This window comes from Mytilus trossulus, chromosome 6, assembly GCF_036588685.1.
Source record: "Mytilus trossulus isolate FHL-02 chromosome 6, PNRI_Mtr1.1.1.hap1, whole genome shotgun sequence".
Lineage (NCBI taxonomy): Eukaryota > Metazoa > Mollusca > Bivalvia > Mytilida > Mytilidae > Mytilus > Mytilus trossulus.
In genome coordinates this window covers 86,934,742-86,958,239 of record NC_086378.1, presented here as the reverse complement: position 1 = coordinate 86,958,239, position 23,498 = coordinate 86,934,742, and the positions used below count along the sequence as shown (strand labels likewise).

Below are 23,498 nucleotides of genomic sequence, written 5' to 3'. Positions count from 1 at the left end.
GTTTTGGTATGAATGCCAGTAAATGTTTTACTATGAATATGCAACAAACATTTTAAAAGCTAGACGTTTTTTTCTCATCACTTGGCGTCCGTCGTCCGTCATCCTGCGTCTGTCGTCCGTTGTCCGTCGTCCGTAAGCTTTTACAAAAATCTTCTCCTCTGAAACTACTTGGCCAAATTTAACCAAACTTGGCCACAATCATCCTTGGGGTATCTAGTTAAAAAAATATGTCCGGTGACCTGGCCATCCAACCAAGATGGCCGCTGTGGCTAAAAATAGAACACAGGGGTAAAATGTATATTTTGGCTTATATCTTTGAAACCAAAACATTTAGAGCAAATCTGACAAGGTAAAATTGTTGATCAGGTCAAGATCTATCTGCCCTGAAATTTTCAGATGAATCGGACAACCCGTTGTTAGGTTGCTGCCCCTGAATTGGTCATTTTAAGGAAATTTTGCAGTTTTTGGTTATTATCTTGAATACTATTATAGATAGAGATACAATGTAAACAGCAATAATGTTCAGCAAAGTAAAACCTACAAATAAGTTAACATGACCAAAATTGTCAGTCACCCCCTTAAGGAGTTATTGCCCTTTATAGTCAATTTTTAACAAATTTTCATCAGTTTTTGTAACTTGTACAAAAATCTTCTTCTCTGAAACAACATGGCCAAATTAAACCAAACTTGGCCATAATTATCATTGTGGTATATATTTTAAAAAATGTGTCCGATGACACCGCCTTCCAAACAAAATGGCCAACATGGCTAAAATTAGAACATAGTGGTAGAATGCAGTTTTTGATTTATATTTTTTAAAACTAAGACATTTAGGGCAAATCTTTCAAGATTTAAATGTCCATCAGAATAAGATCTATCCCCTCGCAAATTTTCAGATGAATCTGACAACTCGTTGTTGGGTTGCTGCCCTAAAATTGGTAATTTAAAGGAAATTTTTAAGTTTTTGGTTATTTATTAAGATCTTGAATACTACTATAGATAGAGATAAACTGTAAACAGCAATTTTGTTCAGCAAAGTAGGATCTTCAAATAAGTCAACATGATAAAAATTGTAAAAGTACCCCTTAAGGAGGCTCGCGGGTATAAGATTTTCCGAAAAAAAATAAACTTTAACTTTTCATTACAAATTTTATTCACTACCTTAAGTAGTTGTTACTTTATCATATGATTCAAAATTCATTCCAAAAAGTCAATTCGTGTTGGCCCCAGGTGACTTTTAAAACGTTGATATCACTGAAAAAGCTCAAGATTATCTCCCTTTGGTGCAAAAATGCCACTTTTTGGCAATAAAATTGAAATATTTTTTTTAACTCATCGGTGACCTATATTTTTGATTGTTGTTTTCGAATAAGCTGTACATAAACTAAATAATAATAAAATTTAAGCGATTTCTGTAATTTAGTTCTTTTTTTATTTCGATATTACCGATATTTCTCCTATAAGTTCAACAGAAAAAAAGAACATTAACAAAAATGTATGCTTCTTTCGAAGGCAGATCGTGAGCGTAAATGAACGGTGACCCCATTTTTTTATTTCATTTTTCTATTAAGACTAAGTTAAAGTTCGTTTAAAGAAAAATATAGGTATATCCTATATTAAATAAAAAAAATGATTTAGACCCGCAAGCCCCTTTAAGGAGTTATTGCCCTTTATAGTCAATTTTGAACAACTTTTTGTCATTTTTATACGACCGCAAAATTTGAAAAAATTTCCCGTTGGATATTGCTATCATGTTGGCGTCGTCGTCGTCTTCGTCATCTGAATACTTTTAGTTTTCGCACTCTAACTTTAGTAAAAAAGAATAGAAATCTATGAAATTTAAACACAAGGTTTATGACCACAAAAGGAAGGTTGGTATTGATTTTGGGAGTTTTGGTCCCAACATTTTAGGAATTAGGGACCAAAAAGGGCCCAAATAAGCATTTTCTTGGTTTTCGCACTATAACTTTATTTTAAGTTAATAGAAATCTATGAAATTTTGACACAAGGTTTATGACCACAAAAGAAAGGTTGGAATAGATTTTGGGAGTTTTGGTTTCAACAGTTTAGGAATTAGGGGCCAAAAAAGGGCCCAAATAAGCATTATTCTTGGTTTTCGCACAATAACTTTAGTTTAAGTTAATAGAAATCTATGAAATTTTGACACAATGTTTATGACCACAAAAGGAAGGTTGGTATTGATTTTGGGAGTTTAGGTCCCAACAGTTTAGGAATTAGGGGCCAAAAAGGGTCCAAAATTAAACTTTGTTTGATTTCATCAAAAATTGAATAATTTGGGTTCTTTGATATGCCGAATCTAACTGTGTATGTAGATTCTTAACTTTTGGTCCCGTTTTCAAATTGGTCTACACTAAGGTCCAAAGGGTCCAAAATTAAACTTAGTTTGATTTTGACAAAAAATGAATCGGTTGGGTTCTTTGATATGCTGAATCTAAAAATGTACTTAGATTCTTGATTATTGGCCCAGTTTTCAAGTTGGTCCAAATCGGGGTCCAAAATTAAACTTTGTTTGATTTCATCAAAAATTGAATAAATGGGGTTCTTTGATATGCCAAATCTGACTGTGTATGTAGATTCTTCATTTTTGGTCCTGTTTTCAAATTGGTCTACATTAAAGTCCAAAGGGTCCAAAATTAAATTAGTTTGATTTTAACAAAAATTGAAATCTTGGGGTTCTTTGATATGCTGAATCCAAACATGTACTTAGATTTTTGATTATGGGCCCAGTTATCAAGTTGGTCCAAATCAGGATCTAAAATTATTGTATAAAGTATTGTGCAATAGCAAGTCTGTTGAATTGCACAGTATTGCGCAATGGCAAGAAATATCTAATTGCACAATATTGTGAAATAGCAATTTATTTTTTTAATTAGAGTTATCTTTCTTTGTCCAGAATAGTAAGCAAGAAATATCTAATTAATTTTTTTAATTGGAGTTATCTTTCTTTGTCCAGAATCAACTTAAATCTTTGTTATATACAATATACAATGTATATTCACTTTTTACTACCAACTGATAAATTAAAATAATCTTTACCATTCAGTGATAACAAGCAGTTTTTTTACATCTTAATATTTTATGATGTATTTAAATGAGTAGTTATTGTTGCAAACTCCATTAGAAATTATAATTGAGATTAGTTTTGGAATAAGGGAAAGGGGGATGTGATTAAAAAATTGGGTTCAATTTTCTCATTTGAAATTTCATAAATAAAAAGAAAATTTCTTCAAACATTTTTTTGAGAGGATTAATATTCAACAGCATAGTGAATTGCTCTAAGAGAAAACAAAAATTTTAAGTTCATTAGAACACATTCATTCTGTGTCAGAAACCTATGCTGTGTCAACTATTTAATCACAATCCAAATTTAGAGCTGAATCCAGCTTGAATGTTGTGTCCATACTTGCCCCAACCGTTCAGGGTTCAACCTCTGCGGTCGTATAAAGCTACGCCCTGCGAAGCATCTGGTTGTAATTTGTACAAAAATCTTCCTTTCTAAAACTATGGACCATATTAAACTAAACGTGTCCACAATCATTACTATGGTATCTATTTAAAAAAGTGTCTAATGACCCCACCTACCAACCAAGATGACCGACATCAGTAAATACAGTAACAGGTGAGCGACACAGGCTCTTGAGAGCCTCTAGTTTTAATAAAAACACCCCATCTTCTTTTGTTGAGCCTTCCATTTTAGTTGAAAAAGCGAGATATAGCAACCCTACATTCCATTGGCGTTGTCGGCATCGTTGTCTCTGGTGAAAGTTTTTGAAATTTAATAACTTTCCTAAACTATACTGAATATCTACCAAACTTGGACAAAAGCTTGTTTATGATCATAAGATAGAATCCAGAATTAAGTTTTGTTAAAATAAAATTCCAGTTTTTCTGTATTTTATTTTAAATGGACTTAGTTTTTCTGCCAGGAAGCATTACATTCACTCTTTAATTCAAGTTTTTTAAAATGTAATAACTTTCTTTTTTTTTTTTTAAATTTTTATTATTTTCAAGATTTACAAGTACAACACATCAAATATACATACAGTAATATTAGCAATAAATTTGAATATATATTTATTTATGACAATAAACATTGTTGTAAATTCATTTTTTCTATTTATATGAAAAAAAAAAGAAGCAAGAAAATACAGAAGGAAAATATAATTAGAGTTAAATGTTCATGTACCACTGTGTGGCACTTGAGAATTGTAAAAAAAAATTAAAAAAATTTATAGAAAATATCCTGTAAGATTTTCAGTACATAATAAATTGTGCTATTAGATACAATAATAATTTATGTTAGTTTTGACAATAAATATAGATTGTAAAAACAAATGACAAATTGAATTATAAAAATAATACTTTAAATGCATTCCACATGGTATCAAAGTGTTTTTGTCTCTTATTTTTGACTGCCATTATTTTTTCTAAATTGTACATATATTTTAACTTTTCTTTAATGGCACTGACTGAAAGATCTTTTGAAAAACATCTACTGTTGTATATATATTGTTTCATATATAGAAAAATCAAATTATATGGGTCACCTTTTCTAACTTTTGTTACATCTCCAAAAATAAAATTCAACTTATTCAATGGCAGGCTTACCCCACCAGATAAGAACCAATAATCTACATCTTGTAAATTTTTTTGGATAATCTCACAATTCCACAGAATATGTTCAATGGTTTTAATTTACAAAAAGTACATAGAGGGTTATCGATAAGTTTGATTTTACATAAAAATTTATTTGTTGCAAGAATTCTATGGTTGATTCTGTACTGAAGCCACTGTAGTTTAGTATTGACAGTGACTGTAAAAGGTAGTTTGAATATATGTTTCCAAATGAGATTTTCACCTAATATTTCACTCCACTTCAGTTGTCCTGTTCAGGAGTCACCTTATTACTTATGAGTATTTTGTACATATCTTTAGTACCTTTTCTACTTTTAAAAAAAACTTGTAAGGAAGCTGGAATAAATGGACAACATAACTTATATGAACCTTTTTTGTAATTATTTGCAGCTTTTTTAATAGCAGAAATAACACTCATGTAATTCAAAAAATTTACATTGACATCATAACATTGCTGTAACAATTCTAATGAAATAAAACATCCATTTTCATCTATTACATCATTAACATATATTGTAAACCATGATTAAACCAATGTTGATAAAAAACAGGTTTATTACCAATTTTTCAAAAAATGACGTGGTTTATTTCCTTTTGGAAGGCAAGTAATAATTCCTTGCTTTTGTGTTACTGACAATTCTCCCTGTTCTGAACCATAATTTAGAGATTTAACCACAAAAATATGGAGATCTTTCCAAAAAAAAATCAAAAATTCAGTAGAAAAGCCATCAGAGCCAGGAGTTTTATTATTTTTCATATTCTTTAATGCCTGTCCAGCCTCTTTGACTGTGATTCTACCCTCCAAGCTCTCCTTCTCATCACTAGAAAGTATTGGAACATTTACATTTTTAAGATCTTCTTTCAGATCTGCTACTGAACTTGAGTTATCTCTCTTCTTATATAAAGGAGTAGGTCCGGTAAGAGCCCTTTTTGGCCCCAAAATATAGCAGTTTTACAAAATTGTTAAAATGTAAACTTTTAGTTATTTATTGGATAGTAGAATGGTTCTGCTACATAAATATTGGCTGTTTTTGACAATACACTGCACATATATTGAGTACTAGCACCATTAAGTCATGCTAAATTACGGAAATCATCACTATTCCAGCATTTTAGTTAAATTTTAGACGGTTTCCGTGTAAAACGAAAGTGGCCGCATTCGTGTTCATCCAAAATATTGGAATAGAAGTTGTATTTGATGATAATACATAACATATATAAAGATTGAGGATGAACACGGATGCGGCCACTTTCATTTTTGACAAAAACCATCTGAAAAGTGACATTTTCTCGCATATTTGGTAGATTTTTCATATTTTAGCTTGAATCGGATCGTTTTAATTGACTAAATGAGTTAAAATCTTTCACAAAAAATAATTGAATCAAATGAAATAGACACTTAAGTGTTTAAAAAGTGGTCAAAATCTTTCGTCAGATGAAACTGAAATTTGAGGCCAAAATCGGTCCTTACCGGACCTACTCCTTTTCATAGCTTTGTAATAACTTTCTTAAACTATTTTGGATTTGTACCAAACTTAAACAGAAGCTTGTTTATGACCAAAAGCTAGTATCTAGAAGGAAATTTTGTAAAAACTTTGTACCTGTGTATCTGTATTTTACTTATAAATGGATTTAGTTTTTAAAGGCAGTGCTTTAAGGCCTGACTTTTAAGTCATGAGGTTCATCTTTTCATACGCAATCCATGTTGGGGGTCTTTTGGCCAGAAATAGATCCGGAAATGTTCGAATTTCTCCTCTTCTTTTTATGGTATGATATGGTTTTTGTTTCTTTCATTTACATTGGGGACTAAAGAAACGATCAGTGTGTATTGTTCGTTTTATAGAACTTGTTATAAGTGTGTATTTTGCATTATAAGCAGTCAACCTGACTACAAACTATCATTATTTGTATATTCCGTGTGGAAAGAGGTCGGGTCAATTTCAAGTGTTATCTGACATCTAAAGATTCTGTAATTAGTTCAGACGTTGATATAACAATGAAAAGTCGACTGAACATGATTAATATTGCATCTTCTATAATTCAAAGCAGAATTCGGTTTATGAACGAGAAACCGTAAAGCGTTTTCAATTTCGGTATTAGTTATGTATGTTATCTACGTATTATCCTGGTTCCCGGTACTACGTTCCGGGTATTAGCTATTTGATATATTTGATGTGTAACATTACAATCGGGTACCAGCCAATCTACGTGTGTATGTGTACATGATTTACCGCCAAAATGACCGACTTAAAAAATAGTCCATAAACGTTCCGTATAATGATATGCAAATTCATAATTAATCGTAACTTTTTTTTATCTTTAATTATATATATAATTAATATAACAAAATGGATTCCACAAAATTGAAAATAGCATTATTTTACGAGGATTTCTCATATTTTTTTTCACTTTCGGGCGCAGTAATACGTATGTTTTGAAGAAGCTCGAAGAATTTGACAAAGTGAATTGAGAAGGAAACGGATAGATATACGTTCTTGCTATCAGGTAAAACAATTTAAATGTACAGAACAAACGCATTTACTTCACACAAATAGTACAGGCTTAAGCTTTTTATTGTCTATCTTATACACGACTGTAGTCAAGTGTTTAAACGACGGCGGTGACATACTGGGTCAAGTCTAAATATGTAAACATATCCACGTGCTATTAGGTAGAACGCATCGTAATGCAATATCTACAATTTTTCCTCCTTTATACATCGTTTAACCAGATATATTTCTCCTTTTTACATCGTTTAACCAGATTTATTTCTCTTTCAAATACACTTAAACACGGGTTGTATGCACGTATCTTTTCTAGTGTTTTCTTGTTGTTATTAAAGTTCATTTGTTGATGTTTAGAAATTTTTGAACGACTGAACACAGGAGTGAATGAATGCAACAATTATATATACTGAAGACTTGGGCTGTACAATGATAGTGTACGTATATCATACTGATAATCATTCTAGCAGTAATTATGTTAATTTAGGATGTAATGTCTAATGACAGGAATTCATGAGCTATGCCTCAGGCTTTCTGAAAAAATATCAATGACAATGTAAACAGGAACAAAACATTGACACAATGATGCTCTCTTCTATGTTATATAGTTATTAAGGTATATGTGTTGCACAAGTTTCAATTAAACTTAAGTTATACAACTTTTTTTCAGGGCACAAACCCACTTTAAAGAGACTTGTCTACTGCCATACCCATCCTATTTTCATGCACCATTTGCAAGCAAGAGACTGAATGGTTTGCAAAATTAAAAATCAGGACGGTGTCCAATTAAAACAAAAGAACTAAACTGGATGAATATTGTAGGAGAAATCTAGACATGCTAGAGGAAAGTTTTTATTTGTGAAATTGGTTTTCCTGAAAAGTCATTCATCCTAGCCTGCAGAAAGGAACTATAACTGTCCACCACCAACTGACGAGTTAATGTTGAGTTTCACATATGGAATTACTCAAATACCATCAATGTCTATGTTTTCAGCACAGATTTCACAATTTATGACACAGCTGTGCTTTTTTTTTATACCGTTAAAGAGTTGTATACTAAATATTATTTTTTTATCAATAAATATATATTATATTAATTGTGTCATCTAAGAACAAAGTCTTGTATTTTGCCAAAAGATGCATACTAGTGAATGAAAGTGGTGCAGTTCATTTTGCTTTGGTATATAGAATAGAATTACAATTGTTCATGTTATTGGAATGCATATAAAAATAATGAGATGTGGTACAATGTATATGATATTTAGTGAGTTTATCAAGCAAAAGTGAATAAGAAATAGGTATAAGCAGTTACAGGTACTACTGTACAATCTCAAACAAGGAGAAAAACTCATACCGTAAAGAGAATTTCATATTTACAAGTAAGTTTTGTTTTTGCGTTGAATAATTTTCTTCTATTGTTTTAATTGCAAATATGGGAAGTGGTTAAAATGCTAATGAGACAGCTGTTATGGCCACAGAGCCTTAATTGAAAACTTCTTTTTCATTCATACCGGTAGATTTTGCCTGGAGTTAGAAACACATCTGCCAACTTTTCAAAATGCACATGGGGGTTTTACGTGAAAGATGGTTCATATATTCATACAAAACCTTCAAGGGGGCCTTCAAATGGAAGCAGGACAAGTCGCCCCACTGGCTAATCCGCCCACTTTTTAAAAAAACACCACAAACTGATTTATCAAATCACCCCACATGTGAAATTGGTTAAATCATGTTTAATATTACTCCTGCCAACTCGCCCCCACATGTGAAATTGGTTAAATCATTTTAAATCAGGGTTCTCGCTAAGGATTTTTGAAGGCGAGTCCAGGGACTTGTCATTTTTGGCCACGGTGAGTCATGGTAACTGTGTTCAGTTTATACAAAATATTTCAATATTGATGTATTTGTGGACTCACCAGTTTTGAAAATGGTGAGTCCAGACAGATTTTGTTGAGTCCAGAACTCATGGACTCGCCTTTAGCGAGAACCCTGTTTAATATTACTCCTGCCAACTCGCCCTACTTATAAAAAAAAACAGTAATTTTTAGATTAATATATATATATATATATATATAAAAAATAAAAACTCGAACCACTTTAATGAAAACTAATCTACACAGAATACAAACAAACCGAAAATTAATTTAATTACTATTATTGATATATACTGAAGAATAAATGTAAGTTTTGAAGCTTAGTTATTTGCATAACAATTGAAAAGAAACCTGTTAATTGTATCATAATGCAATATAAGGAATTGAACTTATATTCAATGGGATAACATCTTTTTCCATACGTGGGGCGAGTTGGCATTACAAAGTGGGGCGAGTTAGTGAAAAAGTGGGGCTATTTGCTAATGGGGCGATTGTCATAGATTCCCTTCAAATATATTCTAATGTGTTTTTTGGCTTCTTCTTGCATTAACAAGCTTATAGCCATTGTTGAATTAATTGTTTTCTTTAAATAGTCAACAAAATTGCTCTTACAAAATTTCCATTTGGGAGCCTCAAGCTCGATGGGGGAAATACTCTGCAAATACTGACAGTTGGCAGGTATGGTCATCAAAAAAGTTGACATGTTAATACTATGTACATTTACCATTATGTTACTTGATGTTCTTGCTATACACACAGTACAGAGACTAGTCAATCTTTGTGAACTATTTTTTTATGGGAGTCATAGAATATGCGTATACAATCAATAATTAAAAATAGTCTATTTATATTGAAAAGGAAAAGTTCTTATATGTCTAAAGAAGAGGGACGAAAGACACCAAAGGGACAGTCAAACTCATAAATTTAAAGCAAACTGACAAGGCCATGGCTAAAAATGCATTTCATGGCGAGGCACAGAAAATATACTGTAAACAGTAGACTATAGATATAGGTGAACTAAGGTACAAAAGAACTCTAAATCTTAAATTCTACAAACCACCTCTGTTCTATGGAAGATAATGATATAACTGGACTAGAAATACACACAACCTGTAATTAACTGCCTTTACAGCGCTTTCGCGCTTTGATTCTCCCAGTTAACATTACATACAGTCTGCAGTCAAAATTTATAAAACATTTATTAGATTCATAAACTATCCTGGATTTTTACCAAACTTGGACATACAATCAAAAGATAGTATCGAGAGGAATATTTTTATTGATTTTTTTCCTCATTTTTGTTGAGCCTGCGATTAACAGCAAAAGAAGGCGAGACACTGGGTTCCGTGGAAGCCTTATGATTTTTTATACCTACATATCAGTTTAAAAGGATTTCACTTGTCTGATCAACACAAGAACCAAAAGTATCAATTTGGATAAGCATCAATGGAATAACAACATGTAGTGTTTGTAATTTGAATGATATGTTAAAATATACAGAATTTCTATTTCTTTTTTTTCACAGGTCAGCTTGTGACATGTTTAAAGTGTTGAATCCATATTTTGCTGTGGATTATTTATTACCCAGGACCATGATAGCATCACTAAAGCTGGAGATGTTGCAAGATGTTATAACAACCACTACAATTCCACTAGATATTAACATGGCTGCTCTTTACTACTATTTGAGACTTGCCTTCCCAAACCATGTGAGTGTCAGGATTATAGATAGTTAACCTCTCTTTAATATTTTTTGTTTTGTTCTTCTCATAGATAAAATAAATTAACCCTTTTTTTTACAGGTATTTTATATTTGCTTTTTGGCCATTGTTTTGCTCATAAATCAGGCTATTAGTTTTCTAGTTTGAATTGTACATTAATCATTTCTCATAGCAGATTATTAGGTATGAGTTTTGCTCATTGTTGGTGGCTGTACAGTGACCTATTTTTGTTAATCAACATTGTGTTATGACAGGCAGCAATTTTATACCATTAAAATGGATACAGAGAATATATAAAATCATATGCCCAGGTTCAGTGAAGATAAACATCACGAACGTGACTTAGGAACATATATGTTTTTGAGTCAGTGCATCTGTTCTTTTGTCCATCTGTCTGTCCCACTAAAGGTAAAAGTTTTTAATCAAGGTAGTTTTTGATGAAGTTGAAGCTCTAGATTAGAAACACTTATATCTGTAATGTTTATTTCTTATTGATAATAAGAAAAATCAATAATTTGATGGAGAAATAATTCTAGAGGAGCCGAATTTTAATCTACCTTAATTCTACTCGATGTTATTGTAGGGTTTAATAAAGAAACTGATAAAGTGTGTGGCCTCCAAGTACCATGATATGAAAATAGATATGTAAGTTTAATCTTGTATATTACTACTTTTGTGTAGATATTATTATTATATTCACAGTTTATGTTTTTTAATTATCTATCAATATACAATTATGACCTGAGAAAACGTGAATATAAAAAAAATTCAACACTAGAAGTTTATTTAAATAAGGGCCCAACCCGAAGTGATATAATTTTAAGGGATGACAATTTTGGATATTCATCGCTTCTAAGGGGCAACAGTTGTTTAATTATACTAAACTAACAGTGGAAGGGCCTTTTAATAATCAAACACAAGTTGAAGTCGATGTAAGGTATAATAATAAAAATTGGACATTGAAAATTGCTTTCTTTAAAGGTACAACACCATTGTCACCCTGGGCTTCCATTAATTATTAGCGATTATTTTTAATGCATTTTGTTTTGAAAGTGAGCTATGAGTGATAGACTGTTAGAAACAAATGTAATTTTAAAATGTGTACATTCAAAAGGGACATTTATTTTACAATAGCAGCTAGTTTTTTTAGAATTTTGAATATCCTGGCAAGGCAAAAGATGTTTAGTTTCGTAAAATGTAATAGCAAATATTCTTACCATACCATTTCAGGGAACTAACATAGATTCACTTGCAATGAGCTAAAATATTGATCATTGGATAGGAATAATATCTAGAATTTCAAATGAAATGAATTTCAAATTTCAAATAAACTATTGATTTATAGGTCCAAAACAGGATTTACCAATGCATTCAGAGAATATAGAATAGCAGCTGATCTACTGGAAGCAAGTCTGGTGTATCCGTCTGCAAACAGTATGATCCATCTTCCAGCTACTGAAGTGTTTTTGATGGCGTTGGATAGGTTTGATAAAGTTCAGGATAAACTTGACCTCAGCAGGAATACATATCAACAGCTGAATATAACAAAGGACGGTCACTGGAGGAAATATGATTATTTAAGAGGGAAGATTGTTAATTGGCTTGCTGGTGAGCCTATATATAAGGAAGAGTTAAAGTTTTTGAAGGTAAATATTTATAAAATTCCACAAAATATCATTCAAAGAGGACTTTCATTGTAATGCTACAGTGTTTTTCGAAAAAGAAACTATCAGAAGAATCAGTGTGATGCAATACTGTTAATATTTTTTCCTAAAACTTAAAACTTGTTCTAATTGAAAAAAATGGCTGTATAAGTTGATTAAAATATCGTAATAACTGCTTTTTCTTCTTCTGGTATATAGTTACAGCTTCATTAATATTGAAGATTACGAACTGGCGCATGTGACGAGTATATGATTAAAAATATGAACAAAAATTTATCTTTAAATTTGAATAAAATTGAGAATGGAAATGGGGAATGTGTCAAAGAGACAACAACCCGACCAAATAAAAAAACAACAGCAGAAGGTCACCAACAGGTCTTCAATGGAGCGAGAAATTCCCGCACACGGAGGCGTCCTTCAGCTGGCCCTAGGCAAATATATACTAGTTCAGTGATATTGAACGCCATACTAATTTCCAAATTGTACACAAGAAACTAAAATTTAAATAATACAAGACTAACAAAGGCCAGAGGCTCCTGACTTGGGACAGGAGCAAAAATGCGGCGGGGTTAAACATGTTTGTGAGATCTCAACCCTCCCCCTATACCTCTAACCAATGTAGAAAAGTAAACGCATAACAGTACGCACATTAAAATTCAGAATACTTAGTGATATTTATTTGAAAGAAAAACAACAACATATTTAATAGAACCAAAGACTAGTAAAGTTTGATACTTATGAAAATGCTCATTTCTGCCTGCTGTAGTAGTAGAGTTATATAATAATTAACAAAATGACTCTGATATGTTTTTTCCCCTTCAGGTGTGGAATGCAGCACTCAGTATAAAAATTCCAGATGGTAAAGTGAGAGATTCCTTTTTGAAGACATTAGAAGAACGGTTACACAAATTACTTCAAGAAAAGGTAACAGATCTATGTGACATATATTTAATGTTTGTTGAACTTTTGTGTATAAATAAGTAAAGGTCAACCATAATAAACATTAAAAAATCACCATACAACCTTCAACAATGGACAGGTCTAGTTAAAGTAAAACATTTTTAAAAAAATCGAGAAATTTGGCATTTTTGGTCCAAATGACCTTTTTAGACTAATATATTTTAATCAGTTTCACTCCAACCTAAAAACTGCTGTGGTTAATATGTTCATTCGGGTCCATTTTACATTTAAACTACAGACAAGACATCTATGAGCATCACTCAGTCTTCATGGTAAGAAAAAGTGAAAAAAATCGACAAAATTGATGCATATTGCACCTGATGACCAACTTTGTTGGGCAAATTTTAGTGTGCATTGTTTTATTTTCATAATTGTATTTGAGACCTCTTTATCTTCCATGCGCATATTCTACTCTATAAATATGTTTGATATTCAGGGCATTGAAGAGAAGTTGATAGAGATCTACTGTATGCATATAGAATCATTTGATGGAATTGTACAGGAGATTCTTAGCAAAGTTGCATTAAAGGTAAAACAAGTATAAGTTAATTTAATATGGGACACTTTTTCTTGTGCTACAGGTTGTGAAAAAATAAAATATTTTGTATGGATAATACAGGAAAAAACATTATTATGTGAATAGAAGCTAAACTAAATGAAAGAATTGTAAAATAAAAATACGAAAAGATAGCTTTAGAAAATGTTTTCAGAATATCAAAAGAAAAGATAGGATCACTGCACTTTTCCCCTGTTTAAATATAAAATAGCTAATTTTCATGTAGTCCAAAAGCAAATATATGAATTCAGAGTAACCTCCCCTTTAGAAGCAAATTTAAATACATTGAAAATCAATCAAAAAATAACATAGGTTGGTAAAGATATTAGTAATTATAAGTTAAAATCTTATAAATTTGTTCATTTGAATGAAAATTCACCTGAGTTTGTTGCAGTCATGCATCAAATTTTGCTGTCTTGATTGAAAATTTTGACCTTTTGTGCTCTGCTATTTTACAATCCGAGATAGTGAAAGACATCCATACTACCTTAAATTGGATTCGAGGATGTAAATGTAAGATTAAAAACACATACGGATAAAGTGATAACATATAGTAAAAATAAGTATTTTCAGTTTCATAAATGATCATAAATCAAGTTTGTTATTTTAGGCTGTCAGTAAGTGTAGCAGTTTTGACTGGAGAAATGTCAAGGATGAAAGAGGCAACATGAGACTTGGAATGCTTTTTTCTAATGTTTTTGAGAGAAGTTGGGATGTACGCAAGCTGGATGATCCCTACGAAGTTCTTCATCATGCTGTTACATGGGGACCCTTCCCTACATATATGGAGATGTACTGTAAGCTGTATATTTTTTTTTTTAGATCATATGTAATTTTGAAGGAATCCAAAAAAGTATTCCTTTTTAATTATAAATCTACTGTGGATTCATTTCATTTTCGTGGGTATCAATTTTCATGGATTGAGGAAAACCAGCAATTTCATGGGCCTTGATTTCATGGTTTTGCATACAAAGCAAGGTAGTTTTTGATGAAGTTGAGAAGTCTAATCAACATGAAACATGTTGCCTATGATATAATCTTTTGAATTTTAATGCCAAATTAGAGTTTTTACCCTGATTTCACAGTCAATTGAACATAGAAAATGATTGTGTGAGTGGGGCTTCTGTGTACTATGGACACATTCTTTTTTTGTATTTTATTATATAATTTTATATTTTAGGCAATATTCCCAAAGCAGTAACCGATGACTGCCTGAAATTGTTGAAAACATTCATGGAAATAATACAGGGATTTATTAACAAGTTACTACAAGGAAACATAGTAATTAAAACATTGAGGTTGTTAAACAGCAGAAGTGGAAGTTTTGAAAAAGTGCTTATTGCTATGAAAGTTGAACATGCTGAAGCCATCATTGTAACATTGTTCATTAGATTCAGAGAACTGGAGGCATTTGATAAAACCTTCCAAATTGTACAAGACTTCACCTATGTCTGTATTCACTGCAAAGGTATGTAGCTAGATTTGATAGAATTGCTTTGACTGTTATTTACATTGAGTAATATTACAGATCTTCAGATTGAATTGATTTGATAAGTATTTCTACACTAGAATGCAGATTATTTCATTTAATTCAGATTTAAATAAAATTATCATGATTTTGAAGGGATTAGATAATTTAGCAACTTGAGGTGCCAACTAATTGTCTTCATTAAACCTATTCCTATTGCAACTTTTAACCTAATATTTGTATTTATATGTTTTTTTGGTCTGTGAGTTTGTTCATCCATCAGTTCGTTGTCCGTCCCTTTGTTCATTTGTCTTTCTGTTCCACTTCAAGTTCAGGTTTTTAGTTGGAGTTAGTTTTTGATGAAGTTGAAGTCCAATCAAATTGAAACTTAATAAACATGATATGATATGATATGATCTTTCTAATTTTAATGCCTAAATTACAGATTTTATCCCATTATTACAGTCCCCTGAACAAAGAAAATGAGAGTGCCAATGTATAGTGCATCCATGTATTTGGGACACATTCTTGTTGGTTCTCTTCTAGAGCTTGTTAATGACAATCAAAATCAGTAATTTAAATTAAAAATATTTCTCCCTTCTATCTGTAGCTGATACTGCATATTTGGAAACCAAGTTAAAGATTTTCAGTGCACCAGATATGGTTAGTTTAAACAAACTTGTGAAAACACCATTACTAGAAAATATAAAGAATCCTGAAACTTACCAGCCAATAGTCACTGTGTTTGAGCTATCTCCAGAAGAATTAAATATACTGCCAAAAATTCTGGAATGTTGCAAAGGTTTACTTTTCATGAAGATTTGGGAAAAGAAGGGAATTGAACAACAGAAACAACTTAGTAGGAATGTTCACATAAATGAAGTGTTCGAGAAGGTTTGGCAGCCAGCACTTGAGCAATGGAAAACTTTAAGCAAGAACTTAAAAACAGGAGAAATGTTTTTCACTGATTTTGAGAAATGGTTCAGGACAAAAGATAGCAGTACTTTGGAAAAAGAGTTCAGGCTACTGGATAATGAGGGAGATACCAGTTGGATAGAGGAGAGATTATACCAGATCCAACAGCATGGGAATATAAGGAATTGTGTGCATGGAGCTAAAGCCATTATGGAAGTAGTCAATGCTTTTGATTTAAAAGGAGATTTTAGTCAAATACAAGAGATAATTAAGTTGGTAAGTACAAATTTTGGTCTATAGCAAGGACACAGAAATTTCCCCTATAATTTCTGTTATTTTAGAAGGACTTGAAAGTGGGGTCATTTTCAATATTCATTTTCAGACAGGGGTTTGATCTCTGTAAAATGAATATGCATCTGGTTATGTTAACAATCAGACAGCAGTTCAAACATACAAAATAAAAACAAGAAAGTATGATTGCCATCAAAACAACTATCAACAAGAGTTCAAATGAGCAATCATGTAAGCAATTATAGACAAACATATGGTTTAATTTGAAGTTTCATTACTTTTGGTATGCTTCATCCATGGGCCAGATGAGCTTGTACCAACACTTGGCAACTGTATTCCTTGTCGTTGTCCGTTAACTTTTACAAATTTACATCTCCTCTGCAACTATAAGTCAAATACACCAAAGTTGACCACAATCATCAATGGGGTATCTAGTTAGAAATGTTTGTCTGATTACCCTGTCTGCTGAAAATCTTGACCAACAAATCTAAGAATAGAACATAGGGATAAAATACAAATTTTGTCTATTATCTTGAAAACCACTATAGATTTTCTCTTGGCTGTAATTGAGAACATATGCATAGTTCAACTGTTAATGAAGAAATTGCCATGTTTTCCTCTTACATATTCCAGACTGGTGGTGAAGACACGGTAATGAAGAAATTGGACAATAATTTGATGACAACTTGCTCTATACTTGGAGGAATTACTCAGGATAGAGCTGAATGTCTGCAGGTTTTTATTAAATGTAAACCACTTGTTGATTGGATAAAAGAATCAATGCCAGGTAACAGTGATTTACTTTGTATAAATTATTTTAGAATTTGTTCAACTTTTTATTGCTTTTTTCCATGTATGAAAACAACATTGAGGGAACTCACTGAGGGGAACTTTTAAGATATTTACAGTTTTATTTGCTGTTGGTGTCTAGATGTGTTCATCCCATTCTGGGTATTTAAATTTGTGTTCATTAGCATTGTGTCTATGTTTACATCTGTTTATATCAGTGTAATTCTATTTTAAGAAGTACCTAGTTTTACATTTATCTGTGACTTAAAGAATGTATGATCTACATGTATGTTTAAGACTATTTTATGTTTTATGTTTATGCTGTTTTTGGTTGAAATTCATATTTAAGATAATGTATTATATTACCTTACAAATAGATGCATTGTTGAAGACTCCTTTGACCTATAATGGTTTACTTTTACAAATATTGACTTAGATGCAGAGTTGTCTCATTGGCCCTCATACCTCATACCTCATCTTTGTGGAGAGGGCTTACATAGGCTATGTCTGTTGCCCAATCCAATTCAATTTATTTGAATAAAATAGTGTTTAAACTAATACCTCATCTTCTTATATTTATTAACATTCAATTAAAGTAGAGAATTTTGAGACCTATATATGTGATATTTTTATATTTTACCAACAGTAATAAGATAGCTTATTTTATTTGACCACAGCTGGTTTGAAGGAGTTAAAAGTCTTTGTAGACTTGGCCAGTATATCGGCTGGTGAAGGTGACATGGAGATTGCCAAGGTCAATTGTTTACATTCTGCTACAACTGGATATGCACCACTCATCTTTAATTTGGAAAAAGAGTGTGATACGAAGATGTTCCTGGAAAAATGTGAAGTTGTTTGGAAAGAATTAGTTCCAAATCCTCAACTGCCACAGAAGTTGGTAAGAATTTTTATAGACAATAAATTATTGTGGTGTACTTTTGAAAGTACAATCAGAGCATCTATTCCTAAATGTGGGTGTTCAAAATAAAAGATACAAGATTTTCTGCGTTTATTGAAGTGCTTATCTGTATTTCATAAGGAACTGATGGAGCCAAAAGTTTGGATAGCCAAAGAAATGTGTATGTTTAACAAAAAGTCCTAAAAGCTTTTTAACCGGATTTTTGTGACAAAAATCTCGGTTATTGATTTGGGGATGTACAGCGGGCGGCAGGGCAGGCGGCAATCAAATGTTGTCCATGTATTAACTCAGGAACCCTTTAACCAAAGCTTTTAAAATTTTAATATGTTGTTACTGACAACTAAATGAAGGTCAAGTTAAATAATAACGATTTTGACTTTTACCGTTCAGGAGTAATGGTTCTTGAAAGATTGAAAAATGGAGTTTCCAGTCGTGTGTGTGCATTTACACATGAACTGTTCTACCAAAGCTTCCCAAATTTTAATATGTTGTTTCTCATGACAAAATGGAGGTCAAGTTCAATAATGACGATTTTGTTTTTTACCGTTCAGTAGTTATGGTTCTTGAAAGATTGTAAAATGGTGTTTCCAGTCGTGTCAGTGCATTTTCTCATGAACCATTCAACTGAAGCTTTTGAAATTTTTATACGACCGCAAAATTTGAAAAAAAATTTCGTCGTATATTGCTATCACGTTGGCGTCATCGTCGTCCGAATACTTTTAGTTTTCGCACTCTAACTTTAGTAAAAGTGAATAGAAATCTATGAAATTTTAACACAAGGTTTATGACCACAAAAGGAAGGTTGGGACTGATTTTGGGAGTTTTGATCCCAACATTTTAGGAATAAGGGACCAAAAAGGGCCAAAAAAAGCATTTTCTTGGTTTTCGCACAGTAACTTTAGTTTAAGTAAATAGAAATCTATGAAATTTTGACACAAGGTTTATGACCACAAAAGGAAGGTTGGGATTGATTTTGGGAGTTTTGGTTGTAACAGTTTAGGAATTAGGGGCCAAAAAAGTGCCAAAATAAGCATTATTCTTGGTTTTTGTGCCATTACTTTAGTTTATGTAAATAGAAATCTATGAAATTTAAACACAAGGTTTAAGACCACAAAAGGAAGGTTGGTATTGATTTGGGGAGTTGAGATCCCAACAGTTTAGGAATTTGGGGCCAAAAAGGGGCCCAAATAAACATTTTTCTTGGTCTTCACATTATAACTTTAGTATAAGTGAATAGAAATCTATGAAATTTAAACACAAGGTTTATGACCATAAAAAGAAGGTTGGTATTGATTTTGGGAGTTTTGGTCCCAACAGTTTAGGAATTTGGGGCCCAAAGGGTCCAAAATTAAACTTTGTTTGATTTCATCAAAAATTGAATAATCAGGGTTCTTTGATATGCCAAATCTAACTGTGTATGTAGATTCTTAATTTTTGGTCCCGTTTTCAAATTGGTTTACATTAAGGTCCAAAGGGTCCAAACTTAAACTTTGTTTGATTTTGACAAAAATTGAATCCTTGGGGTTCGTTGATATGCTGAATCTAAAAATGTACTTAGATTTTTAATTATTGGCCCAGTTTTCAAGTTGGTCCAAATCGGGGTCCAAAATTAAACTTTGTTTGATTTCATCAAAAATTGAATAAATGGGGTTCTTTGATATTTCAAATCTAACTGTGTATGTAGATTCTTAATTTTTGGTCCAGTTTTCAAATTGGTCTACATTAAGGTCCAAAGGGTCCAAATCATAATGTGACATAAACCTATGTTGTGTCAACTATTTAATCACAATCCACATTTAAAGCTGTATCAAACTTAAAAGTTGTGTCCATACTTGTCCCATCTGTTCGGGGTTCTACATCTGCGGTCGTATAATGCTGCGCCCTGCGAAGCAACTGGTTATATATTGTTACTGATGACAAAATAGAGGTCAAGTTCAATAATGATGATTTTGACTTTTACTGTTCAGGAGTTATGGTTCTTGAAAGATTGTAAAATGGTGTTTCCATTCACGTTGTTGCATTTACTCATGAACCATTCAATCTAAGCTTTTCAAATTTTAATATGTTGATACTGATGACAAAATGGAGGTCAAATTTGATATTGACAATTTTCACTTTCACCATTCATCAGTAATGGTTCTTGTGATATCGCCATGACACAAATAAATGTTAATAAATCCGGTTTGCTGTTATTGTGACAGCCTTTTGTTTCATATTTAAACCATATTTCACTTTTCCAACACAAATATCATTTTTTTTTATTATTTTTTTTCCATTCTAATTTCAGCTTGATACAACTAGACAGCTTGATTGGCTGCAATCAGTGAAGAAATCTCATGGATCTGTAGAAGTTACCTCCCTTTCTCAAGCTGAAGCTATCAATGGAAAGGGTATCTACCAAGTTGGAAACTTAGAGAAAAAAACATTTCTGAAAATTCCTGTAAGTAGAATGTTTCCTGGATTTCATACTAATTTTAGACACTGTTGAAGATAGAATTTATCATTTTAAAATTGAGAATAGAAATGGGGAATGTGTCAAAGAGACAACAACCCAACCAAAGATCAGAAAACAGCAGAAGGCTACCTATGGGTCTAATAGTGGGTTTTATAAACTGTTTTCCGTCTGAGGATATGTGTGTCATATCTCAGGTTTGTTTTGACGACTTAATACAATGATTTAGATATACCTTTCAGTGTTTAAGTAAAATGCCTTAGTGTTTCATAGGACTGGTTATGTTTGCCATTGTTCTAGAGATTTTTACTTTGCACAGTTCAAAAGCAATTAGGACATTTCAATACAGCATGGCAATCTTATTCAAATTGAAAGAAATTTTTGATTCTATAAGTATTTGTAAAATGATAACATCTTGTTATAGAGAGTCCATTTAAAGAATGATACAAAGTTGGTTTTTTTTAGAAGAAATGACTCATTTTCAATTATACAGGAGTTAACAGATGTATTAGAGTTACGTGTACCTGAAGAGGAGGGGAATATGGCCCAGAGAAACCATTACAGATATGATCAACTTCACGACCTCCAGTCACGTCTTATGTTAGTGGCAGGAAAAGCTGAGAAAGGCAAAGATGATGTCGATAGGTTTATGTTGGTAAGGTTATGAAGGACAAACAGAAATTTACGTTGGAACTATTTTAAAAATTCTCTTTGGATGGTAGAATTATTTGGTCAATTACAATACAATAATGTCAATGAGGCATATAATGGAAAAGACATCAAAATAAAGCTAATTTTCAAATTAAAATTTAGCCTGAAAACATAAAAAGTTGATTGAGGTTAATCATGGAGAAGTATTGATTGATTGATTGTTGGTTGCTTAAAGTCCAGTGGCAAATATTTTCATACATATTCAACACGATCATGGAGAAGTAAGTGTATATCTATCATAGATGTTTTTAATGTTTCAGATCTTAGATTCAGTTGTCAGACTTGGTAATATTTACAAAAAGCTGGTAGCTGAAGGATGTGTGCTGTTTTCACAATGGCATGTGAAGTTTCTATGTGACAAAGACAGAAAAGCATGTGCTTTTATAAACTTTGGATTTGGAGAAGAAAGGCTTACATTGAAAGGTAGAATTGATGAGGAAAACCATGATGTCAGTTTCATCATTCCTAAACTAGCCAGATTTCTTGAGCAATGCCATGAGAAATGGCTGGACTATATTGATCAAAAACGTGAAAAGTATTACTGTCTAAACTTCTTCACAATAGATCAGATGGTGATTTTGCAACAGGAACTTGTCAAGTTAGGATCTGCCCAAGAACCAGCTGCTTTGATTTATCCATTGCTGTCTGCAGTTAAACATGGATGTACAAAGGACGATCTTGTTAAAGCCATGTCTGCTGCCAAACTTGATGTTGATAGAGCTGACACTGAGAGGGAAACAGAGAAAGATATGGAGGAGAAAGATAGCAAAGAAGAGAAAGTAGAAGTATCAGATGACTTGAAAACACAGATATTTTTCAATGAAATGACAAAATCTGGATACCCCTTAGGATTAGCAAGAGAAGCTTTGAAGCATGTAGAGGCTGATGATATAGATGGAGGTAAGGTTTGACAACATGCCTGAAAAATAAAAAAAATAAAATTTAATAAGCAACTTGTTTAAAATACAAAGTTGAATTATTAAAAAATCAATAAAACTTTTCATAAAATTAAGTTCACAATTAGTTTAAGGAAACAAATTTAACAGTTTAAAAACAATTTTACCGCCTTGTAAACCAGACTGTTTATTTATAATTTCTTTTCTGGTTGTCGAAAAACAATGAATTTGTGTATGGAAACAGATGTTTTGGTCATTTCTAAAAGTGAAAGATGCAAGTAATAATAACATTAGCCTTGATTCTTTGGTAAATTATTATTTATAAACAGGAATTGTTTGGTGTATGGACAATGAAGATGAATATGGAACAGAAGAACAGAGCATGAGTGAGACAGCACCTGACGAAGTTCCCGATTTCCATGGATGGACAGAAACAAATCAGTCTCTAGCCTCTATTACTGAGGGTCTTGTTATTCAGCTTGTTGGAGTTGGATCAAGGTAAAAAATTGTTTTTTTACATTCACTTCATCATGAAGTCCAAACTATATATTCAAGATCATCACCTGATATGCACATTTTTGGGGAAAAACGGCTTCAAGCCGTCAATCCCCTATGGGGTTGACCAGAGTGACATTCCCTCACATCATTCATTTTGTTTTTATAGTGTGGAAAACCCCCCAACAAATCTTACGGAGATTCATGAGAGGGAGACAAACAAATGAATAGTTTGCCTTTAAACACTTTTTTACACATTTCCCTTCTGTTTCTCTCCAAATTACCGTATCTTGAGCTCTCCTTTATACTATCTACATTTCTTTTACAATCCGGAAAAATCAGTATGACGAGATATTCTAAATATATCCAACCTACATTGTATTGTATAGTGACGTCATTGTTGGAATGCCACACTACGCAAAAGCAGGGATATCCTTCACTGGTTATTTAAATCATTCTCAGAGATCGTGCACTAATCAAAAATTGGTATTTGTTAAATTTAAACATAATAATGTTTGCTGTAGATGATTCAAACATCAACATGCAATACTTTAATTTGTAGGTCAACAACTTCCAAAGTAAACAAAAATTATGGGGATACATGAGATAGGGAGGAGAAACAATTTT

The 23,498-nt window shown here is 32.0% G+C and overlaps 1 protein-coding gene across 1 annotated transcript in view; it reads left to right on the top strand.

Annotated features, from left to right (window-relative positions):
• The window catches only part of LOC134723093 (E3 ubiquitin-protein ligase rnf213-alpha-like), a 119,422-nt gene that overhangs the window by 8,252 nt on the left and 87,672 nt on the right, over positions 1–23,498 (top strand). Inside the window, exons 8-21 of the mRNA XM_063586733.1 lie at positions 10,560–10,743; positions 11,339–11,400; positions 12,101–12,401; positions 13,242–13,343; positions 13,816–13,908; positions 14,546–14,732; positions 15,116–15,403; positions 16,014–16,594; positions 17,243–17,396; positions 18,076–18,296; positions 20,605–20,757; positions 21,263–21,424; positions 21,741–22,380; positions 22,706–22,874. Of these exons, the coding sequence (XP_063442803.1) occupies positions 10,560–10,743; positions 11,339–11,400; positions 12,101–12,401; positions 13,242–13,343; positions 13,816–13,908; positions 14,546–14,732; positions 15,116–15,403; positions 16,014–16,594; positions 17,243–17,396; positions 18,076–18,296; positions 20,605–20,757; positions 21,263–21,424; positions 21,741–22,380; positions 22,706–22,874 (3,297 nt within the window). The remainder of the gene's footprint in view (positions 1–10,559; positions 10,744–11,338; positions 11,401–12,100; positions 12,402–13,241; positions 13,344–13,815; positions 13,909–14,545; positions 14,733–15,115; positions 15,404–16,013; positions 16,595–17,242; positions 17,397–18,075; positions 18,297–20,604; positions 20,758–21,262; positions 21,425–21,740; positions 22,381–22,705; positions 22,875–23,498) is intronic.